We start from the raw sequence: 13,700 nt of genomic DNA, 5'->3' as shown, positions 1-13,700 counted from the left end.
GTGAGGAGATAAGGCAGAGATGTCAACAATAAGATACAAGACTCAGCGCTGATGAGTGTGAGGGCCGGGCCTTGTGATGTATATATATATATATATATATATATACCTCGCCCTATGATTAGACACAGTGTGACACAGACGTTCAGGTTTAGGTGCATAGTACAAGAATAGTACAGGATAAGGCGGCACCCTAGGGTCACGTGTGTTGACAGAGAAATCCCGGCCTCGCCTATACCTGTAAAATAAACCTTTATGTATGGCGGGAGGACGGACTGATACAGTGCCTGACTGAGATAGGGGAAATCTCTACGTAATGTACACGTGACCTAACACACACCTGTATATGTGGTCTAGTTAATAGTTACCATGATTGTATTTTAGCAAGACGTTCACATCCTAGGTTGCCTCCCCCTTTATTTTATATATAGAATCATATGGTTAATATGACAGTTTAGGAGTATCCGCCAGCAGCACAGAATGTTTCAGGAGATGGGTGTGCTGATCTGATGAGAGGCTGTGACCTAGGGCTGGACTATAAGGAGGGCACAATGGGCCTCCACCATCCACACTCCCTTCCCAGGCTCCATCTCATCCATTACATTTGTCCAGGCCATACTGGGAGCCATAGTTTCGCACAGCCATTTACAAGTCTGCTATGGGCCTCAGCAATTTCTGGTAGTCACTATTTACATTGCATACAGTGCCCATCTCCGGGACCCTCACCCCTCAGGAAACTACTATCATCAGTGATCTATCCATCCCCAGTGGGCCATGAAAGCATATGTCTCTCTCTATTACAGTCTAAGAGTCACTGACTCAATGGTCTCCATAACTCCCATAGAGTTCAGTGCAGAGGACCAGGCACATGCTTAATTTTGAGGGATTGTCTAGGGTTAAAAAAAACATGGCCACTTTCTTCTAAAAGCAGAACCAAACCTGCCCACGGGCTATGGGGGAGATTTATCAAACATGGTGTAAAGTGAAACGGGCTCAGTTGCCCCTAGCAACCAATCAAATTTTTCCTTTCATTCCTCACAGACTCTTTGGAAAATGAAAAGTGAAATCTGATTAGTTGCTAGGGGCAACTGAGCCCGTTTCACTTTACGCCATGTTTGATAAATCTCCCCCATGTGTTCATATCAGTCCTGGTCAGTTTGGTGCTGCAATACCTGACACAACCCGTGGAAAGGTGTGGTGCTATTTCTGAAAGGAAGCAGACGTGTTTTTCTAACCTTAGTCAAGCCTTGCAGTGACTCCTCCGGTCATGTAATGTTAAAGAGCCCAAGGCTGCACAGAATGGAGGGGGGGGGAAGTGGGAAGATTTAAAGCGAAAGCAAAAGTAGCAGTGTAACAGCAACACAGAGTATTTCAGGAGGGGAATGATCTGATGTTTGTGGAGACAGACTGCGAGAAACGTTCTAGGAATGGGGCAACAATACAAAGTCTACTGAGAAGATATAAGTTTATTAGATATTTTAGATCGTTCCTTTAAGTTCTTCCTCTTCTGTGATAACTTTGTTTTGATTATTATTCCAGGGGACACGTTTCTAAAAAGAAAAAAAATTTCTGTCAGTCATACATGTACTGTATAAACTATAACACGTATACACAGCATAGTATGGCGTATTACACGTATACACAGCATAGTATGGTGTATATCATGTATACACAGCATAGTATGGCGTATAACACGTATACACAGCATAGTATGGCGTATAACAGATATACACAGCATAGTATGGCGTATAACACGTATACACAGCATAGTATGGCATATAACACGTATACACAGCATAGTATGGCGTATAGCATGTATACACGGCATAGTATGGTGTATAACATGTATACACAGCATAGTATGGCGTATAACATGTATACACAGCATAGTATGGCGTATAGCATGTATACACAGCATAGTATGGCGTATAACACGTATACACAGCATAGTATGGCGTATAACATGTATACACAGCATAGTATGGCGTATAACATGTATACACAGCATAGTATGGCGTATAACACGTATACACAGCATAGTATGGCGTATAACAGATATACACAGCATAGTATGGCGTATAACAGATATACACAGCATAGTATGGCGTATAACATGTATACACAGCATAGTATGGCGTATAACACGTATACACAGCATAGTATGGCGTATAACAGATATACACAGATATACACAGCATAGTATGGTGTATAACACGTATACACAGCATAGCATGGCGTATAACACGTATACACAGCATAGTATGGCGTATTACACGTATACACAGCATAGTATGGTGTATAACATGTATACACAGCATAGTATGGCGTATAACACGTATACACAGCATAGTATGGTGTATAACATGTATATACAGCATAGTATGGTGTATAACATGTATATACAGCATAGTATGGCGTATAACATGTATACACAGCATAGTATGGCGTATTACACGTATACACAGCATAGTATGGTGTATAACATGTATACACAGCATAGTATGGCGTATAACACGTATACACAGCATAGTATGGCGTATAACACGTATACACAGCATAGTATGGTGTATAACATGTATATACAGCATAGTATGGCGTATAACATGTATACACAGCATAGTATGGCGTATAAACACGTATACACAGCATAGCATGGCGTATAACACGTATACACAGCATAGTATGGCGTATAACAGATATACACAGCATAGTATGGCGTATAACACGTATACACAGCATAGTATGGCGTATAACAGATATACACAGATATACACAGCATAGTATGGCGTATAACAGATATACACAGATATACACAGCATAGTATGGCGTATAACACGTATACACAGCATAGTATGGCGTATAACACGTATACACAGCATAGTATGGCGTATAACACGTATACACAGCATAGTATGGCGTATAACACGTATACACAGCATAGTATGGTGTATAACATGTATACACAGCATAGTATGGCGTATAACATGTATACACAGCATAGTATGGCGTATAAACACGTATACACAGCATAGCATGGCGTATAACACGTATACACAGCATAGTATGGCGTATAACATATATACACAGCATAGTATGGCGTATAACACGTATACACAGCATAGTATGGCGTATAACATGTATACACAGCATAGTATGGCGTATAACATGTATACACAGCATAGTATGGCGTATAGCATGTATACACAGCATAGTATGGCGTATAACACGTATACACAGCATAGTATGGCGTATAACATGTATACACAGCATAGTATGGCGTATAACACGTATACACAGCATAGTATGGCGTATAACATATATACACAGCATAGTATGGCGTATAACACGTATACACAGCATAGTATGGCGTATAACAGATATACACAGCATACATAGTATGGCGTATAACAGATATACACAGCATAGTATGGCGTATAACACGTATACACAGCATAGTATGGCGTATAACATGTATACACAGCATAGTATGGCGTATAACAGTTATACACAGCATAGTATGGCGTATAACACATATACACAGCATAGTATGGCGTATAACATGTATACACAGCATAGTATGGCGTATAACATATATATATTTGTTACTATGGTGCGGACAAGCATTACAGGGGGTCCCCAGTCTTAGAAAAACAAGGCCGCTTTCTTCCAGGAACAGTATCACCCTTGTCCTCAGTTTGGGTTTGGGGTTTTGCAGCTTAGTTCCATTGAAGTGGATGGAGCTGAATTGCAATACCACATACGACCTGAGGACAGGGGGGTGGTGCTGTTTTTGCAAGAACGTAGCTGTGCTTTTTGTAATCCTGAATAATCCCTTTAAGGTGTCCCTGTCAGTGTCAGGTTGCAGAGATCAGTCAGGGTCTGAGTGGTAAATGTAAACACAGCAGAGCCGCTCTCTGTCTCTACTACACCATAACCCAGTGAACACAGCTACATTTTTCTGCTTCTGACGCCTCCTGTGACAAGCCTGGCGCGGAGAACATTCCATCACCCACACGCCCCGCACACAACTATTCTGCAGATCGCTGGCATGTGTGACTCAGTCATACCTACCTGCCCTGTCATGTACTACCGCCATCTGCCTCACAGCTGGAGATGATCCGCTGTCTCCTCTGATAAATATTTTTATGTAACTTGCTGAGGGGGATTATATTTTCTTTCTTCTAGTTAGTTATAAGCCTGTTCTATCCACTGAGAGTGATGAGAGGCGCCGCTCAATAATAACTGTGCGCAGTGTCACGTGATCTCATTTCCAACTATTACATAAAAAAAATCTACCAGTTGCCCATAGAAACAGACAGCATGTACCTGCACATTGTGGTCAGACAGGTCACCTGACAGCTCTGACTATTATTACACTAATGGAGATTTAGACAGACCTCCTTCTTGTCGTGCAATGGAGGCCACTGGGGATCAAATGTCACTGTCTCTTCCCTCTATCCAAGGGCCTATTAATCTATTTATCTATCTATCTATCTATCTATCTATCTATCTATCTATCTATCTATCTATCTATCTATCTATCTATCTATCTATCTATCGCATGTTATCTAGGCATGTTTACCCCGCTGGCTGTGAGCCCCTCATGCCCACAAGCCCTGGCATTTGCCCAGGTATGTCTGGCCTGTGGTGACAGCCTCCACAATGTTTGATGTGTCTTCTTTAGTCTGTTGGCCTCCGGTCTGCCCACTAATAAACGGCCACTTCACTTCCTTGGTCAGTGGATGTCAGACAGCAGCCTGTGCCATGACCCACACAACAGGGGATTGTTCTGTACATAGTGGGGGGCTGTGTGTCCAGATAGAGAACACTAAGGTCTCTGTTATAGTGAAAACTCAGTGCAGCTTAGCTCGGGATCCATGAGATGATTTGTAATTTACTTTAAAAATTTAGTCTTTCATTACTTATCAGCTGCTGTATGTCCTGCAGGAAGTAGTGTATTTTTTCCAGTCTGGACAACAGGAGAGGTTTTCTATGGGGATTTTCTGCTGCTCTGGACAGTTCCTGACATGGACAGAGGTAGCAGAGAGCACTGTGTCAGACTGGAAAGAATACACCACTTTCTGCAGGACATACAGCAGCTGATAAGTACTGGAAGAGTGGAGATTTAGAAGAAGTAAATTACACATCTCTTTTTTTTTTTTTTTTTGTAAACTACCCCTTTAAATCCATGGAAGTGAATGGAGCTAAATTGTAATACCGCACAGAACCTGAGGACAGGGGTGGTGCTGTCTTTGCAAAGCAGTAACTGTGTTTTTTTCATGTATTTTTCCCCTATTATAGGAGAACCCTTCTGTCTAAGCCGCCGGCTGATGACATTGTGCAGACACATCTGAGAGCTTCGTGTTTTCATGTAGGAAACTATTTTAAAAGCCGTTACTTCATTTGTTATGGTTCGTCCAGCGCTATGACGCTCTCGCCTTCTCCTTTCTGGTCCCTGGGCCTTTGTTTTTCTGCCAAGCCTTTGACGTATACCAAGCTGTCCGCCATCAGCGGGACTCGCCGCTACCTGTCACTGACTTCTCATCATTATACTTTAAATGTTTGACTCATTTCTGGGGTAAACGAGTGTCCTGTATGTCTACATTTCTGTGGTTCAATAACCACAGCGCCCCTGCAGGTAAAGCAGGGTATAACAGTTTATCCCAACAAGATTCTCCAAGAGACTGATTGACGACTGTACCAATAAAGGATATTGAGTGAATTGTTGTTGGACCCTTTAGATCAGAAACAGCGCCACTTTTTGTCCAGAGACTGTGACTGGTATTACAGTTCTGCCCAATTCATATAACCATGGCCGTGTATCCACATATATGTTGTATGACCCCTGGAAAGTCATTGCATTCATACAACATGACAAGACTTATGGTACGTGATAGAGCCAGCATTACCTAGAGTTTGTGGGAGTTGTAGAAAATCTTTGTAGCCATCACAGGTGGATTTATGCTTGAACTCCTCCATACAGTCTTTGTCTAGTTGTGTAGAACGGGCTGAGGAAGAAGAGGAGAATAAATGGGGAACTATTAGTGATGAGCAAGACGGGAATACCTAGAAAAGGAGGGCAAAACTAGCAGTGACACCCAGGGGCGGATTAACTTTACCATGGGCTCCGGGCTGTTCACCAAGCTTGGGCCCCTTCAACCCACTGCAGGGGCGTAACTAGAAATGGCTGGGCCCCATAGCAAACTTTTAATTGGCCCCCCCCCCTCAACCGACCACTACGCCGTCAACACACCCATCTCTACACAGGGTCTGTACTACATATAAATTACAGTGCAAATATATTTAGTGACTCACAGGGGACTTCTCCTTTGATCGGAGTTCTTCCCTTTTCATCTTCTTCTCCATCTGTCCTGGGCCATTATGAGAACTTCTTCGAGCCACAAATCCACAGAATCTGCCAGACAGACATATTAGGCTCCTCACTCTGGCACCATCCTCATCTCTCTACAAACTGCACATCTGTTTTGGCCCCTTTAAGCCCTCTTTCAGTGGGTAGCCCTGGCTCCTTATAGATAGTCCCTTGTTCAGTCTTCCACATAGATGGCCCTGTGTGCATCTACTATAGTAGAGAGCCCCTCTGTGTTTATAGTAGATGACAACCTCTGTGCATCCCCTATACCAGGGGTAGGGAACCTCGGCTCTCCAGCTGTTGCAAAACTACAACTCCCATCATGTGTCAAAGCTAAAGCTGTAGTTTTTAAACAGCTGGAGAGCCAAGGTTCCCTATCCCTGCCCTGTAGTATATGTGTATATGCCTCTGTGTAGTCCCCTTATAGATGACCCCTCTGTTTAGTCCACTAAAATAAATACCCCCCCCTCTGCGCATGCCCTATTATATACATCCCGCAATGTAGTTACCCTTATAGATGCCTCCTCTGTGACGTCCTCCTTATAGATTGCCCCCGTGTTGTTCCCCTTACAAATGGCCCCCAGTGTTGTCCCTCCCCATATATATAGCCCCCAGTGTTTTTCCTCCCCCATATATATAGCCCCAAGTGTTGTCCCTCCCCCATATATATATAGCCCCAAGTGTTGTGCCTCCCCATATATATATAGCCCCCAGTGTTGTGCCTCCCCCATATATGCAGCCCCCAGTGTTGAGCCTCCCCCATATAGCCCGCAGTGTTGTCCCTCCCCCATATATATAACCCTCAGTGCTGTGCCTCCCCCATATATATTGCCCCCAGTGCTGTGCCTCCCCCATATATATAGCCCCCAGTGCTGTGCCTCCCCCATATATATAGCCCCCAGTGCTGTGCCTCCCCCATATATATAGCCCCCAGTGCTGTGCCTCCCCATATATATACAGCCCCCAGTATTGTGCATCCCCCATATATATATATAGCCCGCAGTGCTGTGCCTACCCCATATATATAGCCCCCCAGTGCTGTCCCTCCCCTATATATACAGCCCCCAGTGCTGTGCCTCCCCCATATATATACAGCCCCCAGTGCTGTCCCTCCCCATATATACAGCCCCCAGTGCTGTGCCTCCCCCATATATATAGCCCCCAGTGCTGTCCCTCCCCCATATATACAGCCCCCAGTGCTGTGCCTCTCCCATATATATATACAGCCCCCAGTATTGTGCATCCCCCATATATATATATATATATATATATATACAGCCCCTAGTGCTGTGCATCCCCCATATATATATATATATATATATATATATATACAGCCCCTAGTGCTGTGCATCCCCCACATATATACAGCCCCTAGTGCTGTGCATCCCCCAGATATATATATATATATATATATATATATATATACAGCCCCTAGTGCTGTGCATCCCCCATATATATACAGCCCCAGTGTTCCCCTCTGATAAAAATAAAAAAAACTCACAACTCACCTAACCACACGATCCCCCGTCGGTCGCAGGTCTCTCCTTCTATCTTCATCTGCACCCGACAGATCAGCAGCTTCCAGGCGACTTCCGGTACAGGGTGCGCGTCACTTCCTTTACCGGAAGTCCCAGCCGCCGCGACGCACACTGACCTCAGTGATGTCGCTGCCCGGGACTTCGCCTGGAAGCTGCTGATCTGTCGGGGGCGGGGGCAACACTCTTGTGATCGCAAGCAAATGCTGCTTGCGGTCACAAGAGTGATTGACAGGGTGGGAAGCCTATGGCTTCTCGCGCTGTCAATCAGTACACTGAACACCCGGGAGGCCCGCTCGGCCACCGGGTGTTGTAGGCAGTAAGCTCCGGGGGCCCAGGCCACCGGCCCCCCGATGCTAGGGGCCCCGTAGCAGCCGCTACGGCGGTAGTTCCGCCCCTGACCCACTGTAACTATGGTGGCACTAGCTTTAGTCTTTTTCCTCTATAATTCAGCCTGTACAGGACCTGTGGTGACATCATTGTCACATGATAAGGTCCTTCAGTATGTTTCCTAATGCTGCTGCATTATCTCCTGGCTGCAGTTTTGCCCTGATTTGTGCAAAATTGCAGTAAAAAGCAGGTTCCCCCCCTTTTTTTTTGCAAAACTGTAGCCTGGAGATAATACATCACTAAAAGTAAATGGCCCCCCAGGAGCTCAGGGCCCCTAGGCTTCCACCTGAAACGGACCTATTATAATCCACCACTGCTGAGCCCTTGTTTGAAACTGAAGGGGACTTTAGCTCCTTGGACTTCAATATCCATTGTAGCTAAGTAAAAATATTCAATCCATACAGAGGATGACATATATATCGGGGAGGACAACCACAACTTTATGCACTTACAATAGAGGAGGAGCCTGGAGGTGGTGTTATCGGTCTCTTTCAGGATAACGCAATTTGGACAGTGACAGGAGAAGAGCTCGGTCAGTCTATCTGGATGGCCTGCGGACATTAAAGGGTTAATTCCTGGCTGCTGCCGGTTACTCATGGATTATTTATACAGCTGAGCCTTTATGGCATAACTAATACCTGAGTAAATATTACGCAGCCAGCCGTGCACTCAGATACGGAAAGGTGATGTTATGTATAGTGCGTGTCATAGCCTGCTGATGCTTCTAATGGACCTGAATGGGAAACTGAGCGCTGCCCCCTAAGCTGAGAAATCTACACATTCACATCATGACTCTAACGCATCTAATAAAAAGAATTAAAATTACATTTTCTTTTACATATACAGGTTTCCATGGTAACAGACTACAGACAGACTCTGTGTAGTCTGACCCCCAAATCACAAAAGCTGTTACTTGTCTCCTAATACTTACTGATGTGGTAGGTGCGAGAAGATGAGGACAATACTGTGATACATGAGGTTACTTCTGTGTATGACTGATTCCTACCAAAAGTCATAAGGATAACAATTCCTGCCACCGCCATCTTGCTAAATACCATATCCTAGTGTCTCACCCTCGGTCCTCAGCTCTGTGCTGTCTTCAGTCAGCAGGTAAATCCACTTGCGGGGGATGCATGACCCGTCTTTACTGGAAATAAGATGACAGAAATTGGTGTAGTTAGATGAAAGGTAGACACCATCATAGTAAGAAGGTGGTGAAATAATGAACCAGGGTAAACCACCAAACGCCCTATTGGTCTTTGTCCTCTATGGTCGTCCTAGGGGTTACGATTACTGCTTTACAAAGCTATTACCACAGGCATGGCTGTGACCACCCCACAATCTTCTTTCATGAATGGTGGTCACTATTATATGGGGGGAAAGAAATAAGGACCAAGGAGCCCCTGGTAAAGTCATAGGCCACATTAATCTAAGAGGAGCCGTCCACTTTCCCGACAATATCAATAAATGCCCTGTACGGAAGCAATTGTGGAGTACCTACTGTATTTATAGAATTCTGCATGGTGCCGTTGTTCTGTTATGCCTCCTGGAAATGTATGTATTAATTGACAACTGGGTGTTACAATTAAATGGGTGTGTCCTACATAATCTGACACTGTGCAGCATAGACCAGAATGGTGAACAAGGGAAATGAGAAACCAAGCTGTCAATGTATTCATATATTATCAGAAGGAATAAAAAAGGGTCCTAAGACAGTTGACCTATTGATCCCAATTCTCTTTTTAGAGGATTTCTATAGTGGTCTAGATCAGTCTTCCACTCAAACATAACTTTTGATATGTCGCTGCCCATGGTGAGACTAACAATTCCTTCCATACTTGTTATTATCTATTCAGCCTCCTTCCCCCAGTTCTGAGCTGCTGCATTCTGGTATAGAAACAAAAAAAAAATGAGTGTGAGTGGTTCTGTCTCCCCCTCCTCCCCCCTCCCTTCTGAGACGGCTGATGTACAGAAGTCCCTGGCAGGCTTTATCTGCAACTTTGTAGTTTTTTTGTAATGCTCCGAGGGTAAATCTGAGGTTAAGTTGCTGATGGACTCACTGTGATTAATCCTCCCAGCATTACAAAGAAGCTACAATGTTGCAGATAAAGCCAGATAGGAAATTGTTTACATCAGCCGTCTCAGAAGGGAGGGGGATGGGGGGAGACAGAGAGAAAAGCTCACACACAGATTATTATGTCTTCAGCAGAAAGCAGCAGCTCTGAACTGGGAGAAGAAGACAGAATAGATAATAACAAGTATAGAAGGAATTGTTAGTGTCACCATGGGCAGCAACATATTAAAAGTTATGTTTGAGTGGAATACCCCTTTAAAGAGCTTGTCCAGGAAAAATTAACTTGTCCTCTATCAACAGGATATGGACAATTAAGAGACTGTGGGGTCCGACCTCCGTACCCCCGCCAATTTCCATATTGGGCCCCCAGTTTCTTTGTTGTGAATACAGGCGCGGGTGCGGCATGTGCGGGAGAGAACAGAGTAAGCCAGAAAGCAATGTACTCTGCTCTTTCCGGCAACTCCATAGGCACTATTCAAAACAAAGAAGCCCGAGGGTAATACAGAGATCGGCTGGGGGTCGGACCCCGTGCAATCAAGTTAATTTTCCCTGGAATCCCTCTTTAAGAGAAAGGTTTTGGTATAGAGCGAGGAGACAGGAGGTGACACGGAGGGCAGTGACACACTAATAGAGACATACGGTTAATCTCACATTGTGATGGACGCTCTGAACTCCAGTTTCTCCGGCTCTGCACTTTCCTGTACATTGAACTGTCCATTATCCATCACCTTGAAGATGTCCAGCGCTCGTGTTCCCGGTTCTGCCGCTGCTGCCAGGAAATACCAGCTGCCCATGTACTGCAAAGGGAACTGCCAGAAATTGAATGCCATGATATGGGTATGCTGAGAAAACTCTGGAGGGAATCTCTGTCATTTGTTTTATTTTTTTTGTTGCAAAAATCAATAGTCCAGGCGATTTTAAGAAACGTTGTAATTGGGTTTATTAGGCAAACATGCCACCATCTGCATTCAAAAAGACTTTCCCCAGGTCCCCCCCTCCTCTCATTCACTGCTTATTATCAGGAAATCTCGACTCTTTTACATCAGTCGGGCCCTGTGTAACCTATGGAGAGGGGAGGGGGGAGGAGGGAGATTAGTCGCCAGCAGAGAACAAAGAATTACAGAGTGGGAGCCGGTATTCAGAGGTCAGAGAGGTCAGTGCTGACTTCAGAAGAGATAGCCCAGTGATGTAGCTGTAAATTAACTCTTTGTTGTCCTGTTTTGGTGCCTCATCTCCTTCCACCCCTCCCCTCTCCTTAAGAGAACCATGAAGACAGGGGGGAGAGCTTCAAGCTGCTTTTTCATGATAAAAATGCATTTTTCGGCTAATAAACCCAATTGATTTCTGCCCAAAAAATATAAATGACAGTGACACTTTAAAGGAGAACACATTCCCCTTGGAATAGTTTAATGTTGAATAAATTAAAAAAAGGAGGAATTCTTTAATGGTGAGGACCTTGCTAGGGGTACTCTTTGGGGGTCAGGTGGGTACAAACCAAAGACACATAAACTATTCTTCATAACAAATATGGTGAACATTGAGGAGTAGATGGCTGCTGACTCTTTACCTGTATGTGCGGTATAATAAAAAAGGTACACTTTTGGGGGGTGATTGAGGTGGTGTCTTGGTGGCACATCCTGCAATGCTGGCACTGATATAGAGAGCCCAGTGGATGGCACTGTTATGGTCACTCTTATGGTGGCACTATGGCTTGCACTATATTAGAGGCTTTGGGCCATTGTTATTTTTTGGGGTCTAGGGGGGCACTTTATAGCTCTCTTACTTTAGGTGGTCAATGGAAAAAATTATTAAGGTGTCTCCACCTTCAGTATTATGGTCAGCCCCATAAGCCCCAAATCAAGAGATATTGCTTATTTGTGTTCAGTTTTCTCTACATAAGGCACCATGAGGGATAAAGCTAGCCCAAGCTGGAGGTCCGGATCCACCCTTCACTGGGGTCAATACCAGTTACCTATAGGTATGTACACTATTGCTTCCTAGTAACCATGAGGGTAAAGGGATTAGACTACCTTAGCTGGGACCCCATAGCTCACCATGTGATGCCTCTTTGGACAATATAACCTTGAATCTTACTACAAGCTATGTCTGACGCTCCAGTGTTGATCTGTTTGAATAAACTCTTTACTATTACTCTTTGTCCAGTGTTTTCAATGGCAGGAACTTGAACCTTATGATAGTTTGACCCTATGTTCCTGTTGACCTGTGTGGGTTTCTGTGAGCTTAGTAAATGGGGATACTATGGGCCTCACTATATACATATTCCTATACAAATTCTAGGCAAGACCACCCCCTGCTATCCCTCGTCAGCCCACCAGATATCTGTATAATTTTCAAGAAGCACCCCCCCCCCCCCACCCATTAGCCCATAACGAGTCATTGTTCATTCATTTCAGTGAGTGGCATGTGACCCTACATTCTCTTTGCTCACAGAGCCAGTCCGGTGGCCCACAGTGCCCCATGGTTCCATATTATAGAGCCATGCCTAAATGGTGACTCCAGTGATGTTGGGCCCATAGACAAAGGACTTCTGATTCCCTATAGAGAACTATCATTCTGGCAGACAGCAGTAATCCGAGATCATGGATCTTCTATGTCATACCACAAGATTTTGGATTTCACACTATGGTGGGTCTGACTGTCAGAACCCTCACCGACCCATATAATAAAGAGGGCACAATGCTAGCTAGGCCTCCACGACCATTTGGTTACCTCTGTCCTGTTGATGCGCGATGCTGAGAGTTGGTCACCCCGGTCACATGTAGAGAGTGAATCGATGACGAGTCCATAGAGGTACAGGAAATACCGCCATGCGTTGCCAATCATTTCTGAGGGGGTCTCTTTCAGGCAGTAGCACGGTGACTGGCGTGGGGATGAATGTCTTCTCTGTCCTCCATGCACCTCTTCCTGGCCTGTTATCTCTCAGGACCTTGCTCTTTTTCACTTTTTTGTTTATTTTTTTCCCACTCACAGACCCTTGTTCTCTGATCCGTCAATCATTAACGCCACTCTCACCGAAGGCCGATGGTCAGTAGAAAGATTAGGCCAAAGACTTAATGCTGGATTACACACACGCGGGTTCCTGACCAATAAGATGGATGTATTGATTTGTCTTTCAGATCTCTCCCAGATGCTGCATACTGCAAATGTGATTGCAAGACCTACACACATCCATTATATATAGTCACGAAGGATAGTCAGAGCTACCTGGGGGATCAGCTAGATGCAGGCAGGCCCGTCTGGCTCACACCTGGGGGATCAGATAGATGCAGGCAGGCACATCTAGCAGGCAGCTAGATGCAGGCAAACACATCAA

General features: G+C 44.6%; 1 protein-coding gene across 1 annotated transcript; it reads right to left on the bottom strand.

The window, feature by feature from the left end:
- Positions 1 to 1,456: 1,456 nt before the first annotated feature.
- APOM (apolipoprotein M) lies at positions 1,457 to 13,316 on the bottom strand. Its single transcript, XM_069942810.1, has 6 exons — positions 13,097 to 13,316; positions 11,018 to 11,175; positions 9,366 to 9,439; positions 8,745 to 8,843; positions 5,907 to 6,005; positions 1,457 to 1,547 (listed from the first exon to the last, which is right to left on the bottom strand). Exons 1-6 carry the CDS (start codon positions 13,208 to 13,210, stop codon positions 1,528 to 1,530), a joined length of 564 nt encoding a protein of 187 aa, XP_069798911.1. The 5' UTR covers positions 13,211 to 13,316; the 3' UTR covers positions 1,457 to 1,527.
- Between the last annotated feature and the right edge of the window lie 384 nt (positions 13,317 to 13,700).

The sequence above is a fragment of the Dendropsophus ebraccatus genome, chromosome 10 (genome assembly GCF_027789765.1).
Source record: "Dendropsophus ebraccatus isolate aDenEbr1 chromosome 10, aDenEbr1.pat, whole genome shotgun sequence".
NCBI classification, from domain to species: Eukaryota; Metazoa; Chordata; class Amphibia; order Anura; family Hylidae; genus Dendropsophus; species Dendropsophus ebraccatus.
Note: the sequence above shows the minus strand (reverse complement) of the source record. Positions and strands in the feature narration are given on the sequence as shown.